The sequence below is a fragment of the Denticeps clupeoides genome, chromosome 5, assembly GCF_900700375.1.
Source record: "Denticeps clupeoides chromosome 5, fDenClu1.1, whole genome shotgun sequence".
In the NCBI taxonomy this organism is placed as follows: Eukaryota; Metazoa; Chordata; class Actinopteri; order Clupeiformes; family Denticipitidae; genus Denticeps; species Denticeps clupeoides.
The window spans coordinates 1,360,816-1,388,771 of record NC_041711.1 but is presented as its reverse complement, the minus strand read 5'-3'; the positions used below and the strand labels follow the sequence as shown (position 1 = coordinate 1,388,771).

Below are 27,956 nucleotides of genomic sequence, written 5' to 3'. Positions count from 1 at the left end.
TTATTTCGAACAAGTGTTTTGTGCTTTACATCGTTGGGGAAAAAAAAAAAAGAAATTATAATTCATAAACGTCCGAGCTGTAAAAACGTGGTGAGGGGTGGAAAAACCGAGGTCACTACCTGAATCTAGGGGTTCTTGTGCTACGACGTCCTACAACGACACTGGAATAAGAGGCAGGCAGTGCAGGACAATAAAAAAAAGGAAAGCTTCTCTACGTCCGCGTTGTCCCTGAAGTTCTTTTATAACACACGAAGACACCATTAGGCTACTGGGTTCAAACATACCTGATTTTAAAACTGCTAATATTTCCATCGCTTTCAAAAATATCATGCAGTATTGATTATTGCTTTGTATACCCCCAAAATATTGCCCACCTTCTACATTTTGGCAAAGCTGATAGCTATCGGCATAGTCATTTTTTATTCTTTTTATTGCATGCAGTCAGAAATCAGAAGAAGATTGGTTGAAGAAACGTTGCATGTTGGCAAGTAACAAACCAGCAGAAAGAAGGTGTTGTTACCTCGGTAAATACTCGCAAGAGTTCCCGATGGCGGCTCCTCCTCGGGGCCCCGGCCCTCAGGGGCCGAGGGCCACCTTGAAGCACGCCGACTCGTGGTGCTTGTTCAGGTAGGACCTGAGCGCGAAGCTCTTGTGGCACCGCCTGCACCGGTAGTGCTTGAGGGCCGAGTGCGTCTGCATGTGGGCGCGCAGGTTGGAGCGGTCGGCGAAGGCCTTGCCGCAGCGCGCGCAGCCGAAGGGCCGCTCCCCGGTGTGCGAGCGCATGTGGCCCTGCAGGAGCCACGGCCTGCTGAACGCCTTGCCGCACACCGCGCACTTGTGCTTGAGGTCGTGCGTCAGCACGTGCATGGCCATGGCGGGCATGGACACGTACACCTTGCCGCACGTGGGGCACGTCTTGGCCATCTGGCTGTCCGGGCTGCGGTGCGTCTGCTTGTGGCGGCTCAGGTTGGAGGACGTGGCGTAGCTTTTCCCGCACTCCCCGCACACGTGGCGCGGGACGCTGAGTGCGGCGCCCCCCGCTCGCCGCCGCGACCTGCCGTCCGTGATGAAGAAGGCATCCGCGGTGTAGCATGCGCTCACGGCGGCGTCCCCGTTAATGTAGCCGACCTCCGACTGCGGGCTGTCCAGCGCTGCAGCGTGCCGCTCCTCGCACACCGATGGGTGGATGTAATCGCTGATGCATCCTGGGTTGACAAGAAATGCGAGTTTCAGCAATTTCATCACTCTCATCACATATTCCATCACTCATAATACATTCAATCACTCACAACATAGTCCATCACTCTCATCACATATTCCATCACACTCATCACATTCCATCACACTCATCACATATTTCATCACTCACAACATTCCATCACTCTCATCACATATTCCATCACACTCAACACATTCCATCACACTCAACACATTCCATCACTTTTATCACATATTCCATCACACTCATCACATTCCATCACTCTCATCACATATTCCATCACACTCATCACATTCCATCACTCTCATCACATATTCCATCACACTCATCACATTCCATCACACTCATCACATATTTCATCACTCACAACATTCCATCACTCTCATCACATATTCCATCACACTCAACACATTCCATCACACTCAACACATTCCATCACTTTTATCACATATTCCATCACACTCATCACATTCCATCACTCTCATCACATATTCCATCACACTCATCACATTCCATCACTCATAATACATTCAATCTCTCACAACATAGTCCATCACTCTCATCACATATTTCATCACTCTCACAACATTCCATCACTCACATCACATTCCATCACTCATAATACATTCCATCACTCACAACATATTCCATCACTCACAACACATTCCATCACTCTCATCACATATTCCATCACACTCATCACATTCCATCACTCTCATCACATTCCATCACACTCATCACATATTTCATCACTCACAACATTCCATCACTCTCATCACATATTCCATCACACTCAACACATTCCATCACTTTTATCACATATTCCATCACACTCATCACATCCCATCACTCTCATCACATATTCCATCACACTCATCACATTCCATCACTCTCATCACATTCCATCACTCACAACACATTCCATCACTCTCATCACATATTCCATCACTCATAATACATTCCATCACTCACAACATATTCCATCACTCACAACATATTCCATCACTCTCACAACATTCCATCACTCATAATACATTCAATCTCTCACAACATAGTCCATCACTCTCATCACATATTTCATCACTCTCACAACATTCCATCACTCACATCACATTCCATCACTCATAATACATTCCATCACTCACAACATATTCCATCACTCACAACACATTCCATCACTCACAACACATTCCATCACTCTCATCACATATTCCATCACACTCATCACATTCCATCACTCTCATCACATTCCATCACACTCATCACATATTTCATCACTCACAACATTCCATCACTCTCATCACATTCCATCACACTCATCACATTCCATCACTCACAACACATTCCACCACTCTCATGACATTCAATCACTCTCATCGCATATTCCCTCACTCACATCACATTCCATCACTCTCATCACATATTCCATCACTCATAATACATTCCATCACTCACAACATATTCCATCACTCATAATACATTCAATCACTCACAACATATTCCATCACTCTCACAACATTCCATCACTCATAATACATTCAATCACTCACAACATAGTCCATCACTCTCATCACATATTTCATCACTCTCACAAAATTCCATCACTCACATCACATTCCATCACTCATAACACATTCCATCACTCACATCACATTCCATCACTCTCACAACATTCCATCACTCATAATACATTCAATCACTCATAATACATTCAATCACTCACATCACAATCCATCACTCTCATCACATTCCATCACTCTCAGGACATTCCATCACTCTCATCACATTCCATCACTCTCACAACATTCCATCACTCATAATACATTCAATCACTCACATCACATTCCATCACTCACATCACATTTCATCACTCTCACAACATTCCATCACTCACATCACATTTCATCACTCACATCACATTTCATCACTCTTATCAATGTTTCGTGTGGGCAGTGGTGGCCTAGCGGTTAAGGAAGTGGCCTCGTAATCAGAAGGTTGCCAGTTTGAATCCCAATCGACCAAGGTGCCACCGTGCCCACACACTGCTCCCCCTGTGCAGTGTGCAGTGCTGTGTTTGACAAAGTCAATGACATTTTCACTTCACATTTTTCATTACATTCCATAACTCTCCCAACATTTAATCACTCTCTTCACTTATATCATTTTCATGACCGTCATCACTTCCAACAACAAAAAAAATGACTACATTTTTTCATACATGGGAAAACCCTGCCGAAGAAAATAAATCAACCTGAACTGAAAGGATATTTGCCAGGTTCGCATGCAGCATATTTCTCAGATCGCGGCCAGCAGCTCCTCACTAAGAAGCAAGGCATCACCTCTGGATCCTAGAGCCGGTCAATGACCAGCCAATCAAAAAGAAAAGAAAAGGCCTACACAACAGCCAATCAGAAAATAGCAGTACAGTATCTGGGCAAAGTCATCTTCGGCTTTTAATGTTATAACAAATGCACAATTAATTTGACACAAACCACAACTTATCTGCTTTTAGAGAAGGTCCTACAGATAATTAGCATCATTTTCTCATTGCTGAGTGTCTGTAGCCTGAAAGCATGTGGTAGTAAGTAGAATATCCTGTACAGTGTATCTGGAAAGTATTCACAGCGCATCAGCTTTTCCACATTTTGATATGTTACATCCTTACTCCAAAATGGACTAAATGCATTTTTCCTCAGAATTCTACACACGACACGACATAATGACAATGTGACAAAAGTCTGGGCTCTGGCTAGGAAACTCAAGGACATTCAGAGTTGTCCTGAAGCCACTCCTTTCATTTCATGGCTGTGTGCTTAGGGTCATTGTCCTGAGGAGCAGTGGTGGCCTAGCGGTTAAGGAAGTGCTGTAATGGAAATTAAGGAAAGGAAAAATTATGGAAATGCTGTAAATGGAAGTGGCCCCGTAATCAGAAGGTTGCCGGTTCGAATCCCGATCCGCCAAGATGCCACTGAGGTGCCACTGAGCAAAGCACCGTCCCCACACGCTGCTCCCCGGCGCCTGTCATGGTGCCCACTGCTCACCAAGGGTGATGGTTAAATACAGAGGACACATTTCACCATGTCACCGTGTGCTGTGCTGCTGTGTATCACAATGACAATCATTGAATCATCGCCCAAGTCTGACTACATTTCTATTTACAGCATTTACCAGACGCCCTTATCCAGAACGACTTACAACCAGTAGTTACAGGGACAGTCCCCCCCTGGAGACACTCAGGGTTAAGTGTCTTGCTCAGGGACACAATGGTAGTAAGGGGGGTTCGAACCTGGGTCTTCTGGTTCATGGGCAAGTGTGTTACCCACTAGGTTACTACCACCCTATTTGACTAGTCTCCCAATGTATGAAGAAAACTACATGCCCACAGCATGATGTTGTCACCACCAAGCTTCACTGGAGGGATGGTATTGGCCTGGTGATGATTGGTGCCTGGTTCCATTGTCTCCACCGAACGACATGGCTTCCAAATTAGCAAAAAGTAAATCACACGAGATGCAGAAGAACCAGTGGGTTTAATACAGTTTTTTTTCTGGAAAAATGCCAACACTACGAAGTGTTGATGACATAATTTCTGTGAATGCCCGCACACCTCGTCCTGCCGAATGTCCTCGTCCCGCCTCTCTCCTCCAAGTTTGCATTTGACGGACACACACACTGAGAACGGCGTGTCCTGGGAAAGCTGATTGTGGGACTATCTAAAAATGGCTGTAAATCTGCACCACGGCTGAATTTCGGAAAGAGACTTCAGATACAGTATTAGGGGACCGACAAAACCGACATGAAAGCAAAAGTCCTTGAACTTGGAAATCCTTCTAGAAGGTTCTCTTCTGACCATCGGTTCTCGGTCACCTCCCTGACTAAGGCATTTCTCCCCAGATCCCTCTGTTTAGGTGGCTGGTGGTTTTGATGATGGAGGTGATGGAGGCCACTGTGCTCATGGGATCCTTCAGCAGAAATGTTTCTGTAACCTTCTCCAGATTTGTGCCTTCAAGTCAACTTTTTTCACTTTGTCATTAATGGGTGTTGCACGTAGAATTCTGAGGTTCTAAGGTTGCAACCGAAAAAAACGTGGAAGAAGTGATGCGCCGTGAATACTTTCCGGATGCCCTGAACCTGCTTTTCGCCTGTGTACTCCGTACATTACATTACTCAAACTGAAAAAGAGCTTTACAGTCTAATACTGTAGTATTCTGTGGGGCATTTCTTATATCTCAATATTTGCTATAGAAAGAACAAAAAGCGCAGTTTATTAATAACTGTGTCAAGTAATTAAAAGTAACTAAGTAACTTTTACTCCAAATAAATTCTAAATTAAGCAATTTGTAACTTTTTTTCACACAAGTAGATTTTGAGATGAGTAGAATTTGAGCTCCATTTCCTCTGTACTTTCCCCACCTCTGCTCATCACCGTTACCCCGTTTTATTCTTCTCCCCCCAAACTCGAGCAACTATTCCCACTAATTCATGTGACTGTTCTGCCCGGTGATGGAGCGGAGTCCCGTGACCTCCTCTCGGCGCCTTACTGGTCATACTGGACCCCCGTTAACCGGACCCCCGTTTTTCCGAGACCCCTCTTCCGTTCCGCGTCTCGGACGCCGGACTCGGTACCTCTGTGTCGGATCCGCAGGCTGATCCCGGCCCCGCCGTCTGCGCCCGGAAGCTCCTCCAGCTTCAGCTTCTTCACCAGGAAGGACCTCGGCATGGTGGAGCGCGCGGGTGGCGACGCGCGGGCCGCGCGCAGAGAAACGCGGGTTCAGCACCGGACAGCTCCCGCCGGCGCGAAATGAATGCGGCGGAGCCGCGGAGCGTCTCTTCAGAGCCCCGCCCCAGAGGCGGAGTCGCGGAGCGTCTCTTCAGAGCCCCGCCCCGGAGGCGGAGTCACGGAGCGTCTATACAGAGCCCCGCCCCGGAGGCGGAGTCGCGGAGTCGCGGAGCGTCTCTTCAGAGCCCCGCCCCGGAGGCGGAGTCGCGGAGCGTCTCTTCAGAGCCCCGCCCCGGAGGCGGAGTCGCGGAGCGTCTCTTCAGAGCCCCGCCCCGGAGGCGGAGTCACGGAGCGCCTTAACAGAGCCCCGCCCCGGAGGCGGAGTCGCGGAGCGTCTCTATAGAGCCCCGCCCCAGAGGCGGAGTCGCGGAGCGTCTCTATAGAGCCCCGCCCCAGAGGCGGAGTCGCGGAGCGTCTATACAGAGCCCCGCCCCGGAGGCGGAGTCGCGGAGCGTCTATACAGAGCCCCGCCCCAGAGGCGGAGTCGCGGAGCGTCTATACAGAGCTCCGCCCCGCAGGCGGAGTCACGGAGCGCCTGTACAGAGCCCCGCCCCGCAGCGCCTCTACAGAGCCCCGCCCCGCAGGCGGAGTCACGGAGCGCCTTAACAGAGCCCCGCCCCGCAGCGGAGCGCCTCTAAAGAGCGCCGCCACGCAGAATTGTGATAAGAATCAGGAAGGATATAAAAAGCTGCCGTTTCTCCAAAAACACCTGCTGGACACCTAGTTGCCTGTGCTGGATGTGCACTGTTCTGATTGGTAGGAACTGTGGAGGGGGTGTGGCCACATGAATAGATCCAGTATATTCATGAATTTAATTTGCACAGTGTCACAGCGGTTAGTGTAGGGGATGTACTGGGGACCCCTCCCCCAATCCACACACACACACACACTTCATCATCATCATCATCAACTTGTTACTTTACAGTGATCAGCGTACTGTAAACCGTCTGTGAATAATAATTTGAGTTGTGACGACTGACGCGACGGGGTGCTGAACGTGACTAATGGAATCACACTTGGACAGGGACCCCGCCGCGCCCCAACATGCTCACACACTCCACCCTCCAGATGGTGCAGGTGACACACACACACACACACACACACACACAGAGCTCCACACTCCAGTTCATGAACCTGGGTTCTCTGACCAACATCTTGTATACATCCGTGTGTAAACAATTTTAACATTAAGTTCTAACATTTTAACATTAAGTTCTAGACCGTCATTAACCCCGCGGGAGACTGACATTCTGTGTTGGTTCCCCACGTTCCTGTCACCCTCCTTGTGTCCCCAGGACAGAGTGAAGTCACCTTGGAGACGCCCGGACAATCATCAGGATTCCGGCCACAGCTGCGCGTTCCTGGTTCTCCTCAAAACTGGGAGCAGTTGGCCAGGTTAATGGGAGGAGGGACCCAGTCAAGTGGGACACAGCCTGCAGGGGACACAGTGTTCCGAGCGGCAGCAGAACGTTCTCTCGGTGTGTTCTGCTGTCGCCGATCCGACGAACTGCAGAGAACCGAGCGCACAGGTGAATGAGCGTAGGGGCTACGGGAAGAATATAGGACAATATAAATAGCTGGAAAACAATGCTAATGTCTTTCAGAGGAACGTCTCTGCCCTTGGGTTCTCCGCTGCCGTGACACTCTGCATTGATTTCAGCGAGATGAACGGCCCGGTTCCTGAGATGCACCGAAGAACCGGCCGTCAGAAGGTCCAAACTCTTCATTAATGCGGGTTACTGTTCTGCAAGCCGGATTTGCTGTTGGTGTGTGTGTGTGTGTGAGAGAGAGAGAGAGAGAGAGAGAGAGAGAGAGAGAGAGAACCTTCTTTGGAGGCTGCAGCAGATTATGGGACGACATGAACATGACGAACTTGAGAAAATTTCCTTTCGTTTGCAGTGTCCCAATCACCCCAGTAAATGACTCTCACAGGCCCAGCGAGAGCCACCGAACATGCCCCCCCGGAGTCATCACACCAGGGGTCAGAGGTCATCAGAGCCTGCAGTGTTTCATCTTCACTGATGCAGTAAATACTTCTTTATCTCTACCAAGTAAGGATGTCATTGTCCTGCTTTAGTTGGGTGAAGACCTGTGCAACCCCTGGAAGGATAGTGGAGAAACATCTAAATATGACCAGAAAACAACCTTAAATGACCATGAGTGGAAATCATCACGTAAACGGTAGGAAATGGAGAGTTGAAAGGTCACAACTGTGTTCATTAGGAAAAGGAAAAAGCATTTCTACACACACTACACAACAAAAACTTACAAGCTCAGTGGCAATAAGGAAGCACAATGGTTGGACTCTGGAGCAATGGAAGATGAGTGCAGATGCAGAAGTTTGGTCTTCAACCGTAACCTGAGGATCACTGAGATCCTTTTAAGAAGATACTGAACCTGAAGTAAATGGTGAAATGTAGAGACGTAAGGTGACCTCCATCATCCCTCACCGAGCCCAACCATCTATCAGCAGGGGACGTTGAGTTTTGGTCAGATGTGAAGGCTGTGGGGTTATTCCATGCAGAAGCAGGAGAGATGGGAGCACGGAGAACATCGGTTGCATGATGTTCCCCTGCACCAATCTGGGGAGGAGAGCCCCGCTATCTTCACTGCCACCTTCACTGCCTGTAACAAGGACTCATTCAGCAGAGACTAGAGAAGAAGACGTCCACTCTGGAGGACCATTGTTTCCCGGCTGAATCCGGGCCGTTTTTAATCGAGATTTAATACAGTCACGAGTTCCCTATCGGCCCAGAACAAGATGCCAGCCCCCCAGCTCTGAATCCCTCAGATAAGACCCCCCGCTCCACGCTAAACCTGATTAGTGCCCCCCCCCCAACGCTAACACACACACACACACGCATTGTATATCACAGCGTGGAGAAACAAAGACTCAGTCGGCCACGTGACCGCACCGTCACCCCATTACGACTCGTCACGTGGTCGCCACGGGAAACGGGGCTCCCTCGGGCGTCAGAAGAAGAAGCATCGAAGGGCCCAGCGGAGCCGCTACGGAACGTGGGGTTCCACGTAGCGACATTAACCTGGAACAATGGCTGGGATTCTGACACCATAGAAAGTCCCGCCCACTCACGGTACGGAAATACCGCTCCGCTCTGCCAAGCCACCCCCGCCAAGGTGTCCTCTTATAGCGTTGTCCAGCGTACCGTCACGTCCTCGTCCAGGGGTGTGGAGGAACGTGACCAGGATGGATCTGGGAAAGCTAACAAGCAGTACAAACGATGGACAAGTAGCCGACCAGACCTTCACCACAAGTAAACACCACAGAGGCCTTACAAAGGGAGGTCAGGAGGCTCCTCCCACACACACGGAGGTGAAAACACGCCGGGGCGTAACAGTACAAAAAAGCCCACGTCTCTGATGAATTCTCCCTCACGTTGCTGCTCCTCGCCAGTTCCCTCACGTTCTTTATCAAACGTACCGCATACTGTTCTGAGCCGGCCACGCCCGCCAGCACATTGTGCGAATCTCCGTAGTTCTGCGCTGCGGTGTGATGAAGAAGGCCGAGCACGTTTATCAAGGTCAGGTTCTGCAGTTCTGTCCACAGCTCTCGTTTGAGGGTGGATGTGAGCCCCGTTAATTAGAGGTGGAGGTGTCGGGCGCTCCGGAGGTTAAGACCTCATCAGACATCTGGGCTGCTGTCACATGTCTCCGTCTCCAGCAGGAGGCCAGATGTGTGGCGGCGAACAGCATGGATGGGAACTCTGGAGCGTTCCGTCACCTTCAGAGCCGACGGAGGTGAGCAGGTGAAGGTGTGTGTCTTTACGTAGGACCATGCACACTCAGACATCATACACGTTCCGGAACAGAGAAGGATCAGGAAAGGAAAGTACCCAGAAGGTCCCACCACCTGCTGCTTCCATCCCGGCATTAACACGGCACACCGCGGGGGCAATAAAACTCGTTATCGGTGGACCCCGATGAGCGCCAGGGGCCAGAGCCTCGATAGGATTTGGCGGTCAGGAGATTGCAGGGACGGGCAGACGTGACCCCTCGAAACCTCACGAGAACCTGGGGAACGGCGCCTCATTACGGTTAAAGTGCCTCTCGGAGAGAGAGAGAGAGAGAGAACGTAATTAGTTCTTCAGCGGGTAAGGGCAATTTACCAGAGCTGCAGCGCCACCCAGTGGAGCCACGCTGAGGGCCACCTCAATCTTCACAGCTATAAAAGATGCACATTTCTGTCTGCTTTGTGCGTTTAGCAGGAGGACAAGCGAGTTCCTGCTTGTGACCTCTGACCCCATCTGTGGGCGTCGCTGACGGTGCAGAGCCACTGCAGCGTGGAGGCAAATCGACAAGACCCCAAAACAGACCCCAGTACAGGACTCTCACAGGCCCAGCGAGAGCCACCGAACATGTCCCCCCGGGAGTCGTCACACCATCACCAACACACAGCCCAGGGCGCAGGGGTCAGAGGTCATCAGAGCCTTCACTTTCAACCTGGGCACTGTTATGTTTTTATTACGCCGATCAATTGAATAAAAATGTTAAGTAATTCATCCTGATTAATTATCTGCAAAATCTCGCTTTAATATGTTGCTATAACATTTAAAACCAAAGTGTTTAAGGGTACAGTAAGGTCGAATACTTTAAATTGATTGCAGCGAATAATGTTAATTTACACACGTACACATTAAAACACGTTCATAACTTCTCAACGTAAACAGAACTCCTCCTTGGTCACATCATGAAACAACAGGCCAAATATCGAAACATACCTGACGGCACACTGCGTTATGTAGTGGGCGGAGCCATCGTGTGTTTTAAAGGTGTGTTTCACATCTTCAATCTGCACAAAAATTCACGTTGATTCATGCAGACTGAGAGCAAACTTTTTGTTTTAATGGAGAAGGGGGAGGAGCAAGTTCCCAGTTCACTTTCACCAGAAGGAGACCAGTTCTGTTCTGGTTCTGCCTGATAAGCGGCCCTGATGTATCTCAAAAACTGGGTGAGGCGTGGGCTTTGAGTACAACCTCTTTAATGATGAACTTAAAAGAACAGTAATGTGGTCCCCTTCACATAGGTCAAGGCGTACCGTTAGAAAATAAGAACAGTCCGAGGACACAAGTCATCATCATCATCACAATATTACTTTCCTTTAACAGGTGCCATTTATTCTCTACTAAAAACACACACACTGCTCAGATTAACCCTGAACCAAGACTAAACATCTGATATGGAAATGTCTGAAGGAGATGGTTTGAAGGAGCGAATGTTCAAGTGTTCAAGAATGTTGGCACTCTGAAGTGTGGCTCTGCAGGAAACTGGAATAACCAGATGTGGACAGTGCAGACCATCACCGAGCAGGTCTGGCTGAAGAACACTGAGCATGAGGTGCTAGAACCCCACAGGAACAAAAAGGTCGTCCAGGAAAAAGCCAACATCTGTTTTACAAGAGATGGAGGCTGAAGAACAGTCACTGATCACTGATCTATGTCTTCAGATCATAAATGTAAACCTGATTTCTGCACACACACACACACACACACACACACACACACACAGCAGGAGTCCTTGTTTTCCGTCTGTGGACCCTCTGGCTGATTGGCAATGAATTTCAAATAGAACTCGTCTTTGGTCTAAAATCCTAATTCGGGTGTGACTGGTGGATAAGTCTTCACCCCATGCAGGAAATGAATGTTGCTATAGTGACAGGCGCCAGGCCTCAGTGGAACTGTCCCATTGCCTCGGCTGCCTTTACTCGCACCATGGGGTCTGGATCCTGGAGTAACATCACCAGACCTGGGAGATGGACAGAGAGACACAGTCAGAGACATTTCATATTTACACATTTACAGCATATATCAGACACACACACACACACACACACCTTTGGTAACACTGCCCATGTTGATGTGGGTGAAGAGGTCCATGGGGAGGTTACCCAACAGGAACCCTAGTGAAGAACATCAGAAGCAATGATGATGTACAAACAGCACACCAGCATCTAAACATCAAGACAGCAGCATCAAGACTGTGTGTGTGTGTGTGTGTGTGTGTGTGTTTTACCGATGAACATAGCAGCGCTGGCACGGATCTCAGCCCAGTTGCTCTTGAAGAACTGAAGCACGGTGATGTGGTAAAAGTTCAGCATCCCTGGGAAATCCTGGACCTGCAACGACGCCATCACTCACAAGCGAACAGATCTTTACCCACAATGCTCTTGTGGTCACTCACGATGTACTTGGTGAGGTCGTTGATGAACTCCCCATAGTGCAGGGCCTTGTCCTCGTGAATGTGCTTCTGGAACATGCCACTGATCCTCTCTGAGCCCACCACAGGAGCGCAGACCCTCATGGCGTATTTACACGCCTGGAACCAGCAAGAAAAGTGTCGGGCGAGTAGAGGCGTGAACCTTCGCTGGTCTCACAATTTGGTTCAATCACGATTATCGATGAATTCCACCATTTTTCTACATGACTTTCAAATACGAGATGAGAGTTAAGGTCTTGTCCACATGGACGTCTGAACCAGGCGTATTTCTGCCGTTTGTGGAGCAACCTTTTCTAGACGTCGATTTCCCCCAAAATCCCGCCGAACGTTCAACAGCATCAAGCGTTCATTTCGAACGAGAAATAAACAAACAAACAAATAAATAAATCAAAAACAAACAAAAAATGTAATAATTTTTAAAAAAAAGAGGAAGGGAACGGAATAGTCCACTTCTGAATCGAACGCATCTCGGCTCACTCAGACACACCATCGAAGGCTGCAGGAGACTCACCTTGACCACCTGTAGACTGGGGTCAGTCAGGTGCAGCAGCAGGCTGACCAAGACGCTGTGAATCTGGTCTTTGAAAACCGGCTCCCCACAACCAAATTTGGACAAGTTCCCCAAGAGCATGATGGAAGCGCAGCGTATTTCATCATTATCCTGCAACATAGAGAGACCAGGCAGGTGCCCTGAGATACCAGCACAGAAGGAACATTCCCGTGTGCAAAAAGAGCTGCGGCTGCAGGAGTCTTACGTTCTCCAGGAATGGTTTAATCTTCATGAAGATGTAGACGACCAGTAGGTGGACGTTCTTCTGGTCCAGGTAGAGCAGCACTTTGGACAAGCCCGACATGGCCTCCAGCGTGATGCGTTTTCCAGGGTCGTCCTTCTCCTCCATCCCAGAGCTCATCGCTGCCAGCAGCTCCTTGGCATATTTGTTTACCTGAGCAGAGGAGAAGCCACACCCACAACCGACACCTAAAATCATCAATCATCAGCATAGACTTGATATCAGTCTAACCAGAATTTTATAGCTTCTCTGGATCACTGGCTCAAGAATGTAGTTTTCGTCAACTAAATTTATGACAAAATATCTTTGTCAACATAAATGAGACATAAATACTGGTCATGAGATAATGAATTATATATTTTGACTATAATTAATTATATATTTTGTTGAATAAAATACTTTATAATATATTTTTTTGTCTGTTCTACTCGGTCCTTGTACTATATTGACTAGAATTGCATTACTAAAAAAAAAATCATTTTCATAAAACTAAAACTAAAATATTCATGGATAATTCTGACTAAAACAAGACTAAAATGCTGTGAACTTTAGTCATCTGAAATTTGACTTGACTAAAACAAGTCTGGACATGACTAAGACTAATAAAAACTAAATTGACAGCTGGTTGCAAAGATTAGACTAAAACTAATATTAAGCGGGCCACCAAAAACAGCTATAGTGAAGCATCCAGCACTGTTTGACAGAAAGTGGCCACCTGCCCCCTGCTGGCAGTGAGTTGAACTGCAGCATCCAGCACTTTTAACCATTGCTTCCCACTACACGCTGAATAAAACGTATGGCGGAGTGGAAACTGTACTGTCAGTTCTGTTGGTCTACAAGAAACAGACAAGCAAATGGTACCATTTTGGCGCAGAAAACAACTGCAATAGATAGAATGTGTGTTGTATAGATGAAGGTGAAAAGTGAAAAAGTGAAAGTAAAGTGATTGTTATTGTGAAACACAGCAGCACAGTAGAACCCATCTGGATTGGGTTCAGGTCCGGTGACTGTGGAGGTCAGGTCACCACTTTTTGTTAAGTACAGAACTCCACATGTGTTCATTCATAGTTGTGATGCCTTCAGTGAGAATCTACCAACGTAAATGGTCATGAAAAGAAAGAAACCACGTTGAATGAGAAGGTGTCCAAACTTTTGGCCTGTACTGTATACACGTTTAGCATTTGAAATATATACATAGACCAGTTTGACTTTTAAAAGTAGCTTGCTGTCCTATATGTTCTAGGTGACCCCACCAATCATGATTCAAAAATTGTCACTGAAAGCAGAACCATAACTGGAAGGTTGTAGGTTCAAATCCCGAACCACCAAAGTGGCACTGAGGTCCCCTTGATCAAGGTACCGTCCCCACACCCTGCTCCCCGGGTGCCTTTCATGGCTGCCAACTTCTCAACAAGGGTGAGACATTTTTTGATATGTCACTGTGTGCTGTGGTGCTGTGTTTCACAATGACAATCAAAAGCCTAACTGAGAACATTTAGAGCAGTTGGGACGGACTGGTTTACCTTCTCAGGTGAGCCCACAGCTATGTTGCCTAGACCCCGAATGGCCAACATGCGCACCGTGCTGCACGGGTCAGAGATTCGCTCCATCATGCTGTTCATCAGAACATCCATCATCATCAGCTCTGTCACCACATGATGGTTCAGCAGCTGGGAGAACACACACACACCCAGAGTAAGTAAAAGTCTTGGCAATGCTTGTTGCAGAGATCTGAGATGCGTTCTGGACCTCGGAGAAGAAGGCCGTGATGGTGGTCCTCTGGCACTCATACGTGCTGTTGAGACACGGGCTCAAGTTCTCCACGATGGCCGGGAGACGGGGGCCAGACAGTTTGGCCATCGCCCTACAGGAGGCAGGATCTTTAATACAGACAAAAAGAAAGTGGGCGGGGCAATAACTGTGCCCAAAACAGGGGAAAATGCCGGGGTGCAGAACTGGCTGGTCACCTGGACAGCAGCGTGACCCCAGAAATGTGTTGTTGGGGGTCTCTTATCTGCTCCCACGCCCCCTCCTGGTCCAGCCTGTTGACCACATCCTCCAGCTGTGCTCGGGCCAGCAGGATCCTCAGCGCATCCACGGCCACCCTGTGGTCAAAGTTCATTCTAGATAATCGGCGGTTTGACCTCCCGGGAAGGCGGCCAGTACGAGTCCCGACTCACCCGCAGACGTCAACGTTGGCCGTTGTCCCCCTCTTCCTGTCGGGGGACAGGCTGTTGCTGTTGAAGTCTTTAGGCACCTGGACGCCCACACTGGAGCCGACGCGCACCAGCAGCGCGCAGAAGAGCGGGGTGAACAGGGAGAGGACCGCCTCCGCCGACTGGCCGTTCATCATCAGCTCCCGCAGGGCGCACGTCATCTGACACACATTCACGAGCACGCACGCGTCAACACACACGTCTACCGGGGGTTCGTACCGATTCTGGGCGCCGCAGTTCCACTCACGGCCAGCGGGGGGCTGGTGGCCACTTTGGTCTGACCGGGCCTCAGCATGGACTCCTTCCTGTCCACATACGGCACCATGACCGCCAGCTTCTCCACCAACATCTCCATGATCTGAGATGCGATGGTGCTGTCAGCGCCCAGAGCGATCCACATCTCGCAGCTCCAGCTATGAAAAGATCATATCAGAACATGCACATGCTCATATCACCCTCGCGTGTGTCCCCCACCTGTCAAACGGCAGCGGGTAGGAAATCAGGGTGTTGATAACCGTCTGCAGGTGCTGGCTGGCAAGGATGAGGACAGCCTGGGCCACGCCCACTTTCACCTGCTCTTCAGAGATCACCTGAAGCCTAATGTGGAGAACCTCCAGAATCTCTGGAACCTGCAGAGATGCAACATTGGCGCCATCAGTTGCAGACCAATGACGAAAAGCTCCTAATGACATGTAGTCATGGGGACAGGTACCAGGTCCTGAAGCCCCGCCCCTCGACTCTTCAGCAGGGTGTTGAGGATGACGCTGGACGCCCGGGCGCAGTTGGACTGCGAGTCAACCAGACCTTCAAACAGCATGAAGAGCAGCGTGTTGAGCTGCTGCTGTGGCAGCCGCTTACTGATGATCTAACAGTGAGAACCGAGAGAAATGCTGGAGAATTATATAACAAGAAGAAGAGAATCGATTACAGGAGGGATCTCCTCAGAGAAGGTGATCTAATGGAACTGATACATTATAGAACATTTGAGAAGAGAACAAAGACAGACTTATTTATTCCACCTGACTTGAAGGCCCCATCAAGACGAAAACACTTTTCTCTAAAACAGCTTTTCCACATAGAGAAGGTCATGATCGTCGATTAACCCCCCCACACACACACCTGTAGGTGGCGATGTAACTCCCTGCTCTCCTTGTTTGGTGTCTAGATCTTCTCCGTGGTGGCTTAAATATGTCGTTGTTCTCCAGTCTCCTCTTTCCATTACAAATGTGCAGCGTAGAGAGGATTTATCGCAGTTGCTGCAGCACAACCATCAACATTTAATCTGACGTTCTATGTAGGACACGTTCGGGGTTAAAAGTCGGGTTGGAGGTTGGACAAGGTTCACCCTGGAACCCGTTTTACTAAATAACTGTTCTGGGTCCTGGAAATGTTCCTGTTTCAGAGAAAAACACTCTCATGTGGACAGGGCCTAAGTCTTTTAATTGCTTGTCTGCCATCAACTGAGAGGACCAGCATTAGAAGTCCATTCTGTCCAATGAAACGGACCTTGGTCAGGTCGGAGCAGGTCTTGTACAGGACCGTGTGGTCAGGGTTGCTCAGCTTCTCTCTCAGGTCAATCAGACTCTCCACAGTGTCGTCACTGTAGTCCAGTGCAAACCCTGCAGAGAGAACCAGCGGAAGACAACAGGCCATCACTGGGGGGGACAGTGTCTCTGGAGAGAACCAAAAACCAAGATCATCTGTTCTACTAAATCAGCCAAGCATTTTAGCCTCACTTCACTGGCTCCCTGTCCGTGTTTTAAATTATTTTATTTAGTTTTAAAATCACTCACGTCTATGGGACGACCTGCCAATCAGTGTCAGACAGGCGCCGTCAATCACTGCGTTTAAATCTCGTTTAAAAACTCACTTTTACACCCTGGCTTTTAACCCAGGTTCTTGTACAGTGTTCTTATGCAGTCCTTTCTTAACTCTTTTAATATGTTGTCTGAAATATTCTCTGTTTTATTCGACCCCTTGTTTAATTCAAATTGCTGCATGTTTTATTTTATTGTTTTCTTTTGTTCTTTATTTTTAAGGAACGTTTTGTCCATGTCTGTCCTGTTCCTGGTAATTTATTCTAAATCTACAGAACTTTGATCAGCTCCTTTGTCGTGTTAAAGAGCTTTATAAATAAATAAGGTATGGTATGGTACCAGTGAGATCTTTACCTTCATAACGCAGCTGAATGTGTAACAGGGTGTAAATGCAGCTGACCGCGCCTTTCCTCACACTGGCTAATGGGTCGGTGCAGCGCGGGGCCAGGCGGCCCAGGAGGGCACCCAGGTTATGGAAGGTCACCATGTTCTGTACACACACACACACACACAAAATCAAAGCCATTCCTCATTCAAACCATTTACCCCCCACATATATGCTGTTCGGGCCACACCCACCTTCACGATGAGTTTGTCCAGGTAGAAGCGCAGCATGTCCAGCATGGTCCAGACTGCCCTCTCCCGCTCATGTTCCTGCCCAGAGCTGAGCCAGCACTCGATGTGCTGAGGGTGACGAGCAACATGGACTCAGTGACATGGACTCTGGACAGGCCACACCCCCGAGGGTGGGGCACTCACCTTAAACGCCATCTGTAGTCCGTCGGGGCTCAGGTCTTTGGCCAGAACGTTCCTCAGCAGCTCATGAAGAGCAGTGAACGATTCGGAGTATAGAACCTGCCAGACAGGAAGCGGTTAGAGGATCAGGCCTGGCCCGAAAAATATTTTTAAGCCCTAGGGAAGATTTTTAAAGTGAAAGTGATACACAGCAGCACAGCACACAGTGCACACAGTGAAATGTGTCCTCTGTATTTTACTATCACCCCGAGTGCCCGGGGAGGAGTGTGTGGGGACGGTGCTTTGCTCAGTGGCACCTTGGCGGATCGGGATTCGAACCGGCAACCTTCTCATTTCGGGGCCGCTTTCTTAACCGCTAGGCCACCGCTGGCCCCACTGTGGCGGCCCCTTGCATACAGGGTTGTGTCAAGCCATTTTCTTGCTGGGGGGACCAGGTACAGGCACAGAGTATGTAAGGGGTGGGGGAAGCAGAACACCAATAAGTCAGGAAGCATTCAGAACGCCGCCTTTTATACCTTTTTACTACACGAGAAGACAGGGGGCAGCACGGTGGCATAGGAAACTTATAACGTATAATTATTATCAATACGACTACTACAACTTAACTTAGCTTTGCTAAGCTGGCTTGTTCTAGTCATATTAAGGCACATTAATAAGAATCGTGGCATGCTACACTCTTTTCCTTCCCCCGTTTATGGCGCCCCCTGGATGGATGGCGCTCTTCACGTTTGCCTGTGTTGCCTGTGTTAGAGGGTCAGGCCACAGGCAGCTAGACGGCTGTGGTCCGGTGACGGTCACTACCTGTTTCTGCTGTGGCTCCAGCGACTCCTCGTCCTTAGCGCGATCGGCTGCGTCCACCGGGGGCAGTGCGAACATGCCGTTCAGACACGTTCGCAGCACGTCAAACGTCTCGCTCTCCGCCAGCGGTGGGTCCAAGTTACTGACCCGGTTAATCAAGGACCAAAACTGGCCCCTGCCTCACCACTGCTGCTAGCACTCTGAAGGAAGGATACATGAGGTTGGCACACGTCGTCATGGCAAGATGGCGCACCGGAGTCCGCATGGCATCGTTAGGCTCCGCCTTGATAAAATCCTGCAGTGCACGATGGGAAATGAGCCCTTTAATGACCTCAATCTGCAGCGCGGCCACCACCCGTCCATCTACTGACCATCATGACTCCCATTAGCTCCTGCTTGCGGGTGAACAGGTAGCCCTGTCTGCCGGCGCCCGAACTGATGGCCTTTGCAATCAGACCCACACTCTGGATCAGGCTGAGCTTTAAGGTGAGGTCCTGCAAGGGACACACACAGGCTCAAACTGACCTGGACATTTTAACTCAGACAGAGGAGTCCAAAACGCACACAGGCAGCGTTCCTCAGAACCACACATGCACCCAAGACCAGAGCAGCAGGGAAGGACCAGCACACGTTTCCAGCACAGCACAAAGAAGCTTTCATTGGTCGGGCAACAGGGATAAAACCCCTGGCGTCCACAACCAGAGCTGAAGAAGATTAAAGAGATTTTAGGTGAGAAGGAACCTATTCTGGACCTGCGGAGGTGATTGGAAGAGACAGGCAGGCCAGAGGAAAGACCTGCAAAGAAGCCGGACGTTGGGGTGAATGCGGTCATTAGGTCAGAAGAAAATGTTAGTACACAGCACCTTCAGAACATCTGAGGACACTGAAAGACAGAGCGCTGAGAAAGCCTTCAGCTCAGATCGCTCATCACAGGGCAGATGATCAATCGATTAATCAGTCAATCAAGTCTCAGAAGGTCAGTAAACAGAAAGCTGAGGAGGTAAAGTGGAAATGCTCCTGATGTCGGGTTCCTGTCACAGTACCTTGGTCTCTACTTTTATCCCCAGAACCTGCACAACATAAAAGTAAGAAGCATTTTAACAGACTCCAGACAAGAAACCATGGACATGAAAGCCTGGAGGGTTGGGATATACACAGCAGGTCCTTTCGGAGGGAATGAGTATGGAACCCATCTTCCTCCTCTTCGTCCGTACGCACCTTTGTGTTGAAGTGCTTGCTGATGTTGCGCAAGATGTCAGTGTCCATGCGGGGCAGGATCTGATCTTCCGGGGCGTGCAGCGCCACGTAACCATAGCAGAGGATCAGTGTGCTCTTCATCTTCTCCACGTCCACCTCACTCTTGTCCTGAAACACACAGAGCAGGAGGAACATACATATATATGTGTGTGTGTGTGTCTGAAGGGGAGTCACTTCGTATGAGGAACCTACTTTAAGGAGGCCGAAAATCCCAGAGGCTTTCTTAAAGGCATCGGATTTCCCAAATTCGTCCAGTTTAGCCAGCGTCCCATCCAGATGGCTGCTGGCGCAAAGTCCGACGCCCATCGCAACTCCCTGCGAAACAGGAGCGGTGAAACGCAGACGTGGACGATTCTGCACTGATCTCGTAATGACGTTGTCTGGTGGTTTTCTAGTTAAGACGTAGTGCCGGTAGCGACGGTGGCGGCCTGATCTGAGTTCGACGCGAACGCCCTCTGGCGCGTTTTTTTGCTGTGCCGTTTTCAGTGGCACTTGCTCGATGAAAGTGAAGTGACTGTCATTGTGAAACACTGCAGCGCAGCACACGGTGACACGGTGAAACCATCACCATCACAAATTTAACCATCACCCTTGGTGAGCAGTGGGCACCATGACAGGCGCCCGGGGACGGTGCTTTGCTCAGTGGCACCTTGGCGGCTCAGGATTCGAACCGGCAACCTTCTGACTACGGGGCCGCTTCTTTAATTTCATAATGAAAAAAAAAGTCACTTTTCACTTCACAGTATAAGAGCGCGCTGCTCGAAACTTTAAACTACCGGACCGCCATTTCTTGCCTTGCAGGATGGAACCTGCAAGTCTACGGCGGGTTTTTTATTGTTGTTGTGGTTTGTTTTTGTAAAATGTTAATACATGATCATCTTCTGATCCTTTATTAATTTTAATGTACAAAAGCCTTGCAGGGAGGGGTGGGTATTTCTCTGTTCTGAGACAAAGACATAATGTGAAAAATGGATGGGACGCATCGATGATCGGTGCACTGATAATCGTAGTTAATCGAATCGTGAGACCAGTGAAGGCTCCCAGCTCTGCTGTCCCTCAGCAGATCCGGTCCGAGTGTACACAGCCGGGTGATGTAAAGCACGTGGCAGCGCAGTTTACCGCTCTCTCGATGGCGTCGGTGTGCCGCGCGCTGATGAGGACGTCCTGCAGCTGTTTCTTCACCACCTCCTTGTTGTGACACCGCTGCAGCGTCACACCAATGCACTTGTAGAGAAAGCTCTGCAGAACGGGGGACAACGGAACAAGAACATGGTCTTCTTTCTTTACCACCTACAGCAAATCATATGCCACCTTGGATGGTGGTGGCCTAGTGAACCAGAAGACCCAGGTTCAAATCCCGCTTACTACCATCATGTCCCTGAGCAAGACACTTAACCCTGAGTGTCTCCAGGGGGGGACTGTCCCTGTCACTACTGATTGTAAGTCGCTCTGGATAAGGGTGTCTGATAAATGCCGTAAATGGATGTTTCCTGCTGGCCCCGCCCACTCGTCACTAACTTTCTCCTCCAGCGCGTTGTTGTAGGTCGGGAGGTAGCGGGTGGCCTGGGCCGCCAGTTCACAGCACCACCGGTCGTCATCAAGGGCCACCAGGGTTCCAGACAGGAGCTGGAACCACAAACGGAGCGGCATGAGCAGAACGCTCCGCCCAGGAGAACTGCGAACAGCAAACAGGCCTGGGCCCACCTTCAGAAGACACTCGTCCCACTGCTTCTTCTGGAAGTTCTCCGCGGTGGGTTCTGCAGAGGCGGCGAGACACAAACGCACAGGTCCACTTTTACTCTGGATTTATGCATCTGAACCCGAGCAGAATGCAGCTTGAGGTGATCTTTACCCTCCAGACTGGCGAGCAGCTCAGGAATCTCCCTCTGCCACACCTGTTCGGCGTTGGCGTGGAAACTGGGCGCGAGAGCCAGCAGGAGGCTGAGGGACGGAGCTCCGTGGTTCCGACACCGGAATGGGAAGGCGGCGTTCACCTGTATTGCACACGCACCTTGTTCAGCCAGCATTGTCCTATCTGGACTATTCAGACCGGGCGTGGCTGAAACACTCATCTCCCATAATGCCTTGCCCCCAACATCACTCACCCACAGTCGGATCATCAGGACCTGCGGCGTCGGGAGACTGGTGCCTGAGGGATAAAAAAAATTATAAATTAAAAGTGAAGTGTTTGTCACATGTGATACACAGCAGCACAGCACACGGTGCACACAGTGAAATTCGTCCTCTGCATTTAACCCATCACCCTTGGTGAGCAGTGGGCGGCCATGACAGGCGCCCGGAGAGCAGTGTGTGGGGACAGTGCTTTGCTCAGTGGCACCTTGGCGGATCGGGATTCGAACCGGCAACCTTCTGATTACCGCTTCCTTAACCGCTAGGCCACCACATGAGTGTAACCCACACCAAACCGGTCGTACCGTCCGCGCCGAAGTCGATGATGTAACCGGGCTCCTGCGCCGCCCGCTTCTTATTGGCCAGCAGAATGAGACTCTTGCAGAGGGGCGTGGTCGCGCTGGAGTACTGCAGCGGCGTCAGGTATCCCACCAGCATCGGCCACAGGACCTGAAGAGTGCAGAGGGACGGCAGTGAGGGCGACGGTGACGCTTCCGTCCCCCGGACCGCGCGGACTCACGTCGGTCAGTTGTCCCACGGTGGTGGTGAACAGGTGGAGGGTGCTGTCACACATGCTCCTCAGCGCCTCGTCGGTCACCTCGCCTCGCTGCAGCCAACAGAACAAGCGTCACCGCGGTCACCCCGACAGGAAGTGGACGGAGACGCGCGGCGCGGACGTACCGGAACGGTGTCGGGCAGCGCGCAGTGCTGAACGATGAAGCGCACCAACTGGTCGCCGCCCTCCAGCTCCAGGTAACCATGGTGAGCCATGGCACTGATCACCTGGACCAGCATCTTCTTTACCTGGAACGCACGCTCAGTTCAGATGTGGCCGCTACTTAACTCCTCCCCTTCCTGCCGGTGGGCGGTACCTTGTTGCTGTGGTCGCTCAGCGGCTGCCGGACGCTGGCGAGGATGAGGAGCTTCTTCGGCTCCATAATGGAAGCTGGAACGGGACAACTGGATGGTTACAGACGTGGAGTTTCAGGGAGGGGCCACGTTCTTCATGTCAGCAGCTCTTACCGGATGAGTTGATGAGGTGCCGGAGAACGGCGAGGGAACCTACTCGGTTCCGCTCGTTGCTGTTCTCCAGCTTCTGCAGAACAAACACCAAGAGGCGGTCGTGGAAGGTGGTGGCTGAAGGAGCATGAGAAAGACGGTGGGGTAAATGCTGAACAACACAATTCTCCAGAGAGCTGATTGGTTCTGCTGAGGTTCTGATGGTACCCACCCAGAATAGTGAAGCATCTCAACACCTCATTGTGGTTTTTCACAGTGGGTGGGTTGCTGTAGTCCACAGGGACACACACCTTCAGAGGAAAAGAACCAATCAGCCAAGAGTGGGTGTCTGTGTGTGAACACTCTGGATGCATCATGGGAAATGTTTATTACCTGCTGGTGGAGAGCCAGGAGCAGAGTGTCCATCTGTGTCTCCAGCACACGGCTTCCCATGTTCACAGATGCATCCAGAACCTGGCAGAGACTCTGAACACACACACACACACACACACACACACACACACACACACACACACACACACACACACACACACACACACACACACACACACACACACACACACACACACACACACACACACACACACACACACACACACACACACACACACACACACACACACACACCATAGCTATCAAAGCTCAAATGACCCTAAAAAGCCAAAGTGGGTACTTTACTCAGATTCATTTAGTTTTTGAAAAAAAATGTACTTTATGAGTACTTTTGTGAATAAGAAACTCTACTCTAAATCTGCTACACTGGGCAACTAGTCACTAACGTTGGTCGATTCTCACTGAAGGCATCAAAACTATGAATGAACACATGTGGAGTTATGTACTTAACAAAAAGTGGAGACCTGACCTCCACAGTCACCGGACATAAGTACATAACTCCACATGTGCTCATTGGTAGATTCTCACTGAAGGCATCAAACTATGAATGTAAACGGTCATGAAGAATAAAAATAAATAAATAAATAAATAAACACATTGAATGAAGTGGTGTGTCCAAACGTTTGGCCTGTACTGTATGTAAGATAGTTTGTACACATTTAGTCCATTAATTACTACATATCACACTATAATATTATTAGGAACTAAATGTTTAACCATCACCCTTGGTGAGCAGTGGGAACCATGACAGGCGCCCCGGAGAGCAGTGTGGGGGCACGGTGCTTTGTATTCGAACCGGCAACCTTCTGATTACGGGGTCGCTTCCTTAACCGCTAGGCCCCACGTATTATTATTTTTGAGAAACACTACTCACACATGAGTAAAATCTTACTCTGGCCACCTCTGAGCATTATAATGAGGTGCGGGTAGACAGGAAGGCGCCTCACCTTGCTGATGACGTAGTGCTCCGGGTTCTTCTTGTAGAGGGACAGGATGGTAGGTATCAGTTTGGGCAGCTGCTCCTCCAGTTTGTCACGGGCCAGCAGGTGACTCATGAAGCCCAGGGCTTCCACCACACTGAGTCGCAGCTGTGCCCAACACAAAAGACGAGAGGTCGGAGGTCAACATGGTGCCCATCACACTTCAGTTTACATGAATTATACAATCAACAGTCTGGAGGCCCAAAATGATGCATTTTTTTAAAAATCAGTTCCACCCAGACTACGCAGCTCCTCGTCCAGGCAACGGTCATCTCTAAACTGGACTATTGTAACTCTCTCCTGGCTGGAGCTTCTGCAGTCACCATAAAACCCCTCCAGATGGTCCAAAACGTGGCAGCCCGTCTCATCTTCAACCAGCCGAAACACCCCCACGTCCCGCCTCTTCTCACCTCTCTGCACCGGCTCCAGGTAGCTGCTCACATCGAGTTTAAGTCCTTGATGCTGCCTACAGGGCTGTAAATGGAAGTTCTCCCTCTTACACCAACACACTACTAGATACACTCCTGCATGCCCTCTCAGATCTGCACACGAAACAAGACTGAAAATCCCCTCTTCACGGGGTCTCCGATCCCAGTCAACTCTGTTCTCCTTTCTTGTCCCTGGCTGGTGGGACAACTTGTCCTGCTCCATTCGACTAGCCGAGACTACCACCACCTTTAAGAAGCAGCTGAAAACCCACTTGTTCAAAAAGTATTTCAGACGAGTCCAACACACACACACACAAAATTATTATATTTTCATCCAGCACTTAACAATTCCCAGCATGTTCTATTCCTGACAAGTTGGGCCTTATCAGGACTCAAAGTCTATAGAAACCAAATTGCTGGTGTCGTCCTCTTGTAAGTAATGTAAAGTAAAGTAAAGTAATATCAGTCCCACCAGCAGAGGGCAGCACCGGGCTGACCTCATTTAGGCCGTTTGGTTGGACGCATGACTCCAATTATTCAGACAGGGGGACGCTCCGGCACTAACCGAATTAGGCTAATGGACGCCACGTGGGTACCTTTGCCTCCCGGCTCTGCAGCCAGCTGAGGAACAGGATGTCGTAGGCGGCGTACACCTCGCTGGAGAAGGTGTCCTTGCGCACGGTGGGGTCGGGGGCCTTGTCCAGGTTGGCCAGATACTCCAGAATGCTCTCACAGAAGTGCGCCAGAGCTGGGGGGTTAATAATTCAAATGATCAGGGAGCCGGGCGACCTCAGGCCGGTCTGGAGTCCAAGCGTGATCCCACCTGAGGAGAAGACCCACTTCATGTTGTCCTGTTTGGCCATCCCCAGCATCGGCAGCATGGTGCCCAGGATGGCGTTGAGGAAGGGCACCATGCCATAAACTAGCAAAAATCAAAATGAGCGTCACTCTCATACCCGAGCCACGAGATCGTTTTACACTCTTTAACATGTGATGGACATGTGATGCTGGATCTCCCTCACCGTTGGAGTCGGACAGACTGGCCAACGTCTGCACCACGAAGAAGTGAGGGAGGACCCCGGGCTGGAAGCGGCTCAGGATCTCCTCCATAATGTCGTTGATGTGCTTGTTTCCCACAGCAACCAGGATGTTGCTGGCGGCCTGCTGCCAGTCAGGGACGACCTCCTGTGCTCACAAGGTCACATGGACCCTTAGCTGTGGGCTTCCTGCCCGGTTTCATCTTCTACTCTGAACAGAACAGGAAACACGCCGCAACTCACCTTCGACCTGGTCATCTCGTCTGAGGCCAGCGAGATGATGCTCTTGATCCTGGGGTAGCTGACCTCGCTGATGCTGCTCTTCACCACAAGCTCGATGGTCTGCAGGATGACCACCCTGTGACTGGCCACCAGCTGGGAGGGCATGTCCACAATCATTTCAGCAGCTGCGTATTAATATGGATATGCATTTCCAGGACCAGAACCTGCCCTCAGGACACAGCATCTGACCTTGGGGTGCTTGACCAGGTAGTCTTGGCACATGTTGAGCACCACGTCGGGTTGCTGCTTCCCCAGGGTCAGCAGGGACTTCCTGACCTGCTCCTGCACCTGCGGGTCCTTGTCGTTGGCTGCGTCCAGCAGTGCCAGCGTGACCTCTGGAAGGGACGACACGAGACGCTCTACATCATGAAGCAACGTCCGTGGCCAGGTAGGAACCCTACTTCCGGTCTCGTCAGTGACGTGTCACCGTGTGTACGTAACCCGGCATCCAGGAGTGGGTGGGTGGGAAATAAAAGCAGACGTTACTCACGGTCCACTCCGCACTCCTCCATCCTGCGGCTCTAGGAGCGCATCTCGGACGGACGGAGCTGTCGGGGTAAAAGGGTGAAGTGCGTGAAGACCGAGCCGTCCATTCGGAAGCTGCGGGAGATGTTTCTCCTCACCTCCACCCCGGAAACGGGAGATAAGACGAGACACGCCGCTCTAATTTCTCCGTAAACTTGTCCTCGTCGGGACACGCCGCAGGTAAACACGCCTAATCACGTGCCTCGGTCAGGAGGAACGTATCAGAGTGGGCGTGACCCGCTCTGCCCCTGCGTCACTTCCGGATCTTGCGTGACGACGTCCTATTAAATCCCGTTTCTGAAAACGGAACTTTTTTTATGGCTTTTTATTCATGACGAATGGGAATAATAACACATAGTAATGCTTTTATGGTTCAGCATGTGGTGCATCCCTGGGAATAACAATTTTGGACCTGAAATATAGTATTTAACTATATTTAAAATATAATATTATAAACATAGCTTTGTGGCAGCGGAGTAAATTGTGCCATTGATTATTAAAGTAAAACAGTATATTTTGATCTCAGAAACTTTAAAGCTTCATAAAAGCTTCATTCAATAGACAATTGCTTGTCGGATTTGTGAGAGTTCTGGCTACAAGTGTGCGTGGTTCCTTGGATGTACTGAAGGCATCAAAACTATGAATGAACACATGTGGAGTTCTGTACTTAACAAAAAATAAGTGAAAACATGTTTTATATTCTAGTTTCTTTGCTCTGGTTACTGCTTTACACACTCTTGGCATTCTCTCGATGAGCTTCAAGAGGTCGTCACCTGAAATGCTTCTCCAACAGTCTTGAAGGAGTTCCCAGAGGTGTTTAGCACTTGTTGGTCCAGCTCACCCCAAACCATCTGGATTGGGTTCAGGTCCGGTGACTGTGGAGACCAGGTCTCCACTTTTTGTTAAGTACAGAACTCCACATGTGTTCATTCATAGTTTTGATGCCTTCAGTGAGAATCTACAAACGTAAATGGTCATGAAAATAAAGAAAACACATAGAATGAGAAGGTGTGTCCAAATGTTTGGCCTGTACTGTACGTATCTGGCTTGACTGTGAACTTGATTGTGATTCTTCAGTAGCAGAGGACAGAATTTATGCTCTGGATGTTCACACTTCATGAAGAATCTGATACAGGCCTCATCTGTTGAGAAGGTGGATAGACGCACATGCAGGTGAAAGATCAGAACCCTGAACTTCCCTCCTGCACCCATCACCATCAACCTATACCTTCTGGCTCTCTCCTGATGTGATTATTATCTGAAGACCCAGGTTCAAATCCCACTTACTACCAT

General features: G+C 49.7%; 2 protein-coding genes across 4 annotated transcripts; both read right to left on the bottom strand.

Moving 5' to 3' along the window:
• Positions 1–78: 78 nt before the first annotated feature.
• On the bottom strand, positions 79–6,005 carry LOC114790853 (transcriptional repressor scratch 1-like). Its single transcript, XM_028981253.1, has 2 exons — positions 5,846–6,005; positions 79–1,205 (listed from the first exon to the last, which is right to left on the bottom strand). The coding sequence occupies exons 1-2, from the start codon at positions 5,937–5,939 to the stop codon at positions 577–579; spliced, it is 723 nt and encodes a 240-aa protein (XP_028837086.1). The 5' UTR covers positions 5,940–6,005; the 3' UTR covers positions 79–576.
• Positions 6,006–10,981: 4,976 nt separating this feature from the next.
• Positions 10,982–26,894, bottom strand: LOC114790988 (maestro heat-like repeat-containing protein family member 1). Of its 3 annotated transcripts, XM_028981448.1 has the most exons (43): positions 26,762–26,870; positions 26,629–26,686; positions 26,328–26,473; positions 26,100–26,231; positions 25,842–26,004; positions 25,643–25,741; positions 25,416–25,567; positions 24,359–24,499; positions 23,391–23,483; positions 23,230–23,308; positions 23,022–23,135; positions 22,871–22,944; positions 22,680–22,802; positions 22,519–22,605; positions 22,304–22,448; positions 21,974–22,017; positions 21,721–21,862; positions 21,573–21,625; positions 21,387–21,494; positions 20,988–21,107; positions 20,061–20,183; positions 19,830–19,976; positions 19,655–19,681; positions 18,983–19,105; positions 18,827–18,906; positions 18,615–18,753; positions 17,817–17,912; positions 17,637–17,741; positions 17,412–17,547; positions 16,747–16,859; positions 15,953–16,105; positions 15,715–15,869; positions 15,488–15,653; positions 15,205–15,401; positions 14,992–15,129; positions 14,774–14,888; positions 14,548–14,694; positions 12,989–13,177; positions 12,745–12,894; positions 12,198–12,332; positions 12,030–12,132; positions 11,851–11,916; positions 11,686–11,762 (listed from the first exon to the last, which is right to left on the bottom strand). In XM_028981448.1, the coding sequence occupies exons 2-43, from the start codon at positions 26,648–26,650 to the stop codon at positions 11,686–11,688; spliced, it is 4,917 nt and encodes a 1,638-aa protein (XP_028837281.1). In that variant the 5' UTR covers positions 26,651–26,686; positions 26,762–26,870. The 3 variants fall into 3 exon arrangements, with proteins under 3 accessions (XP_028837280.1, XP_028837282.1, XP_028837281.1); XM_028981447.1 differs by having other exon boundaries at positions 10,982–11,762; positions 26,629–26,894; XM_028981449.1 differs by lacking the exon at positions 19,655–19,681 and having other exon boundaries at positions 10,982–11,762; positions 26,629–26,894.
• Between the last annotated feature and the right edge of the window lie 1,062 nt (positions 26,895–27,956).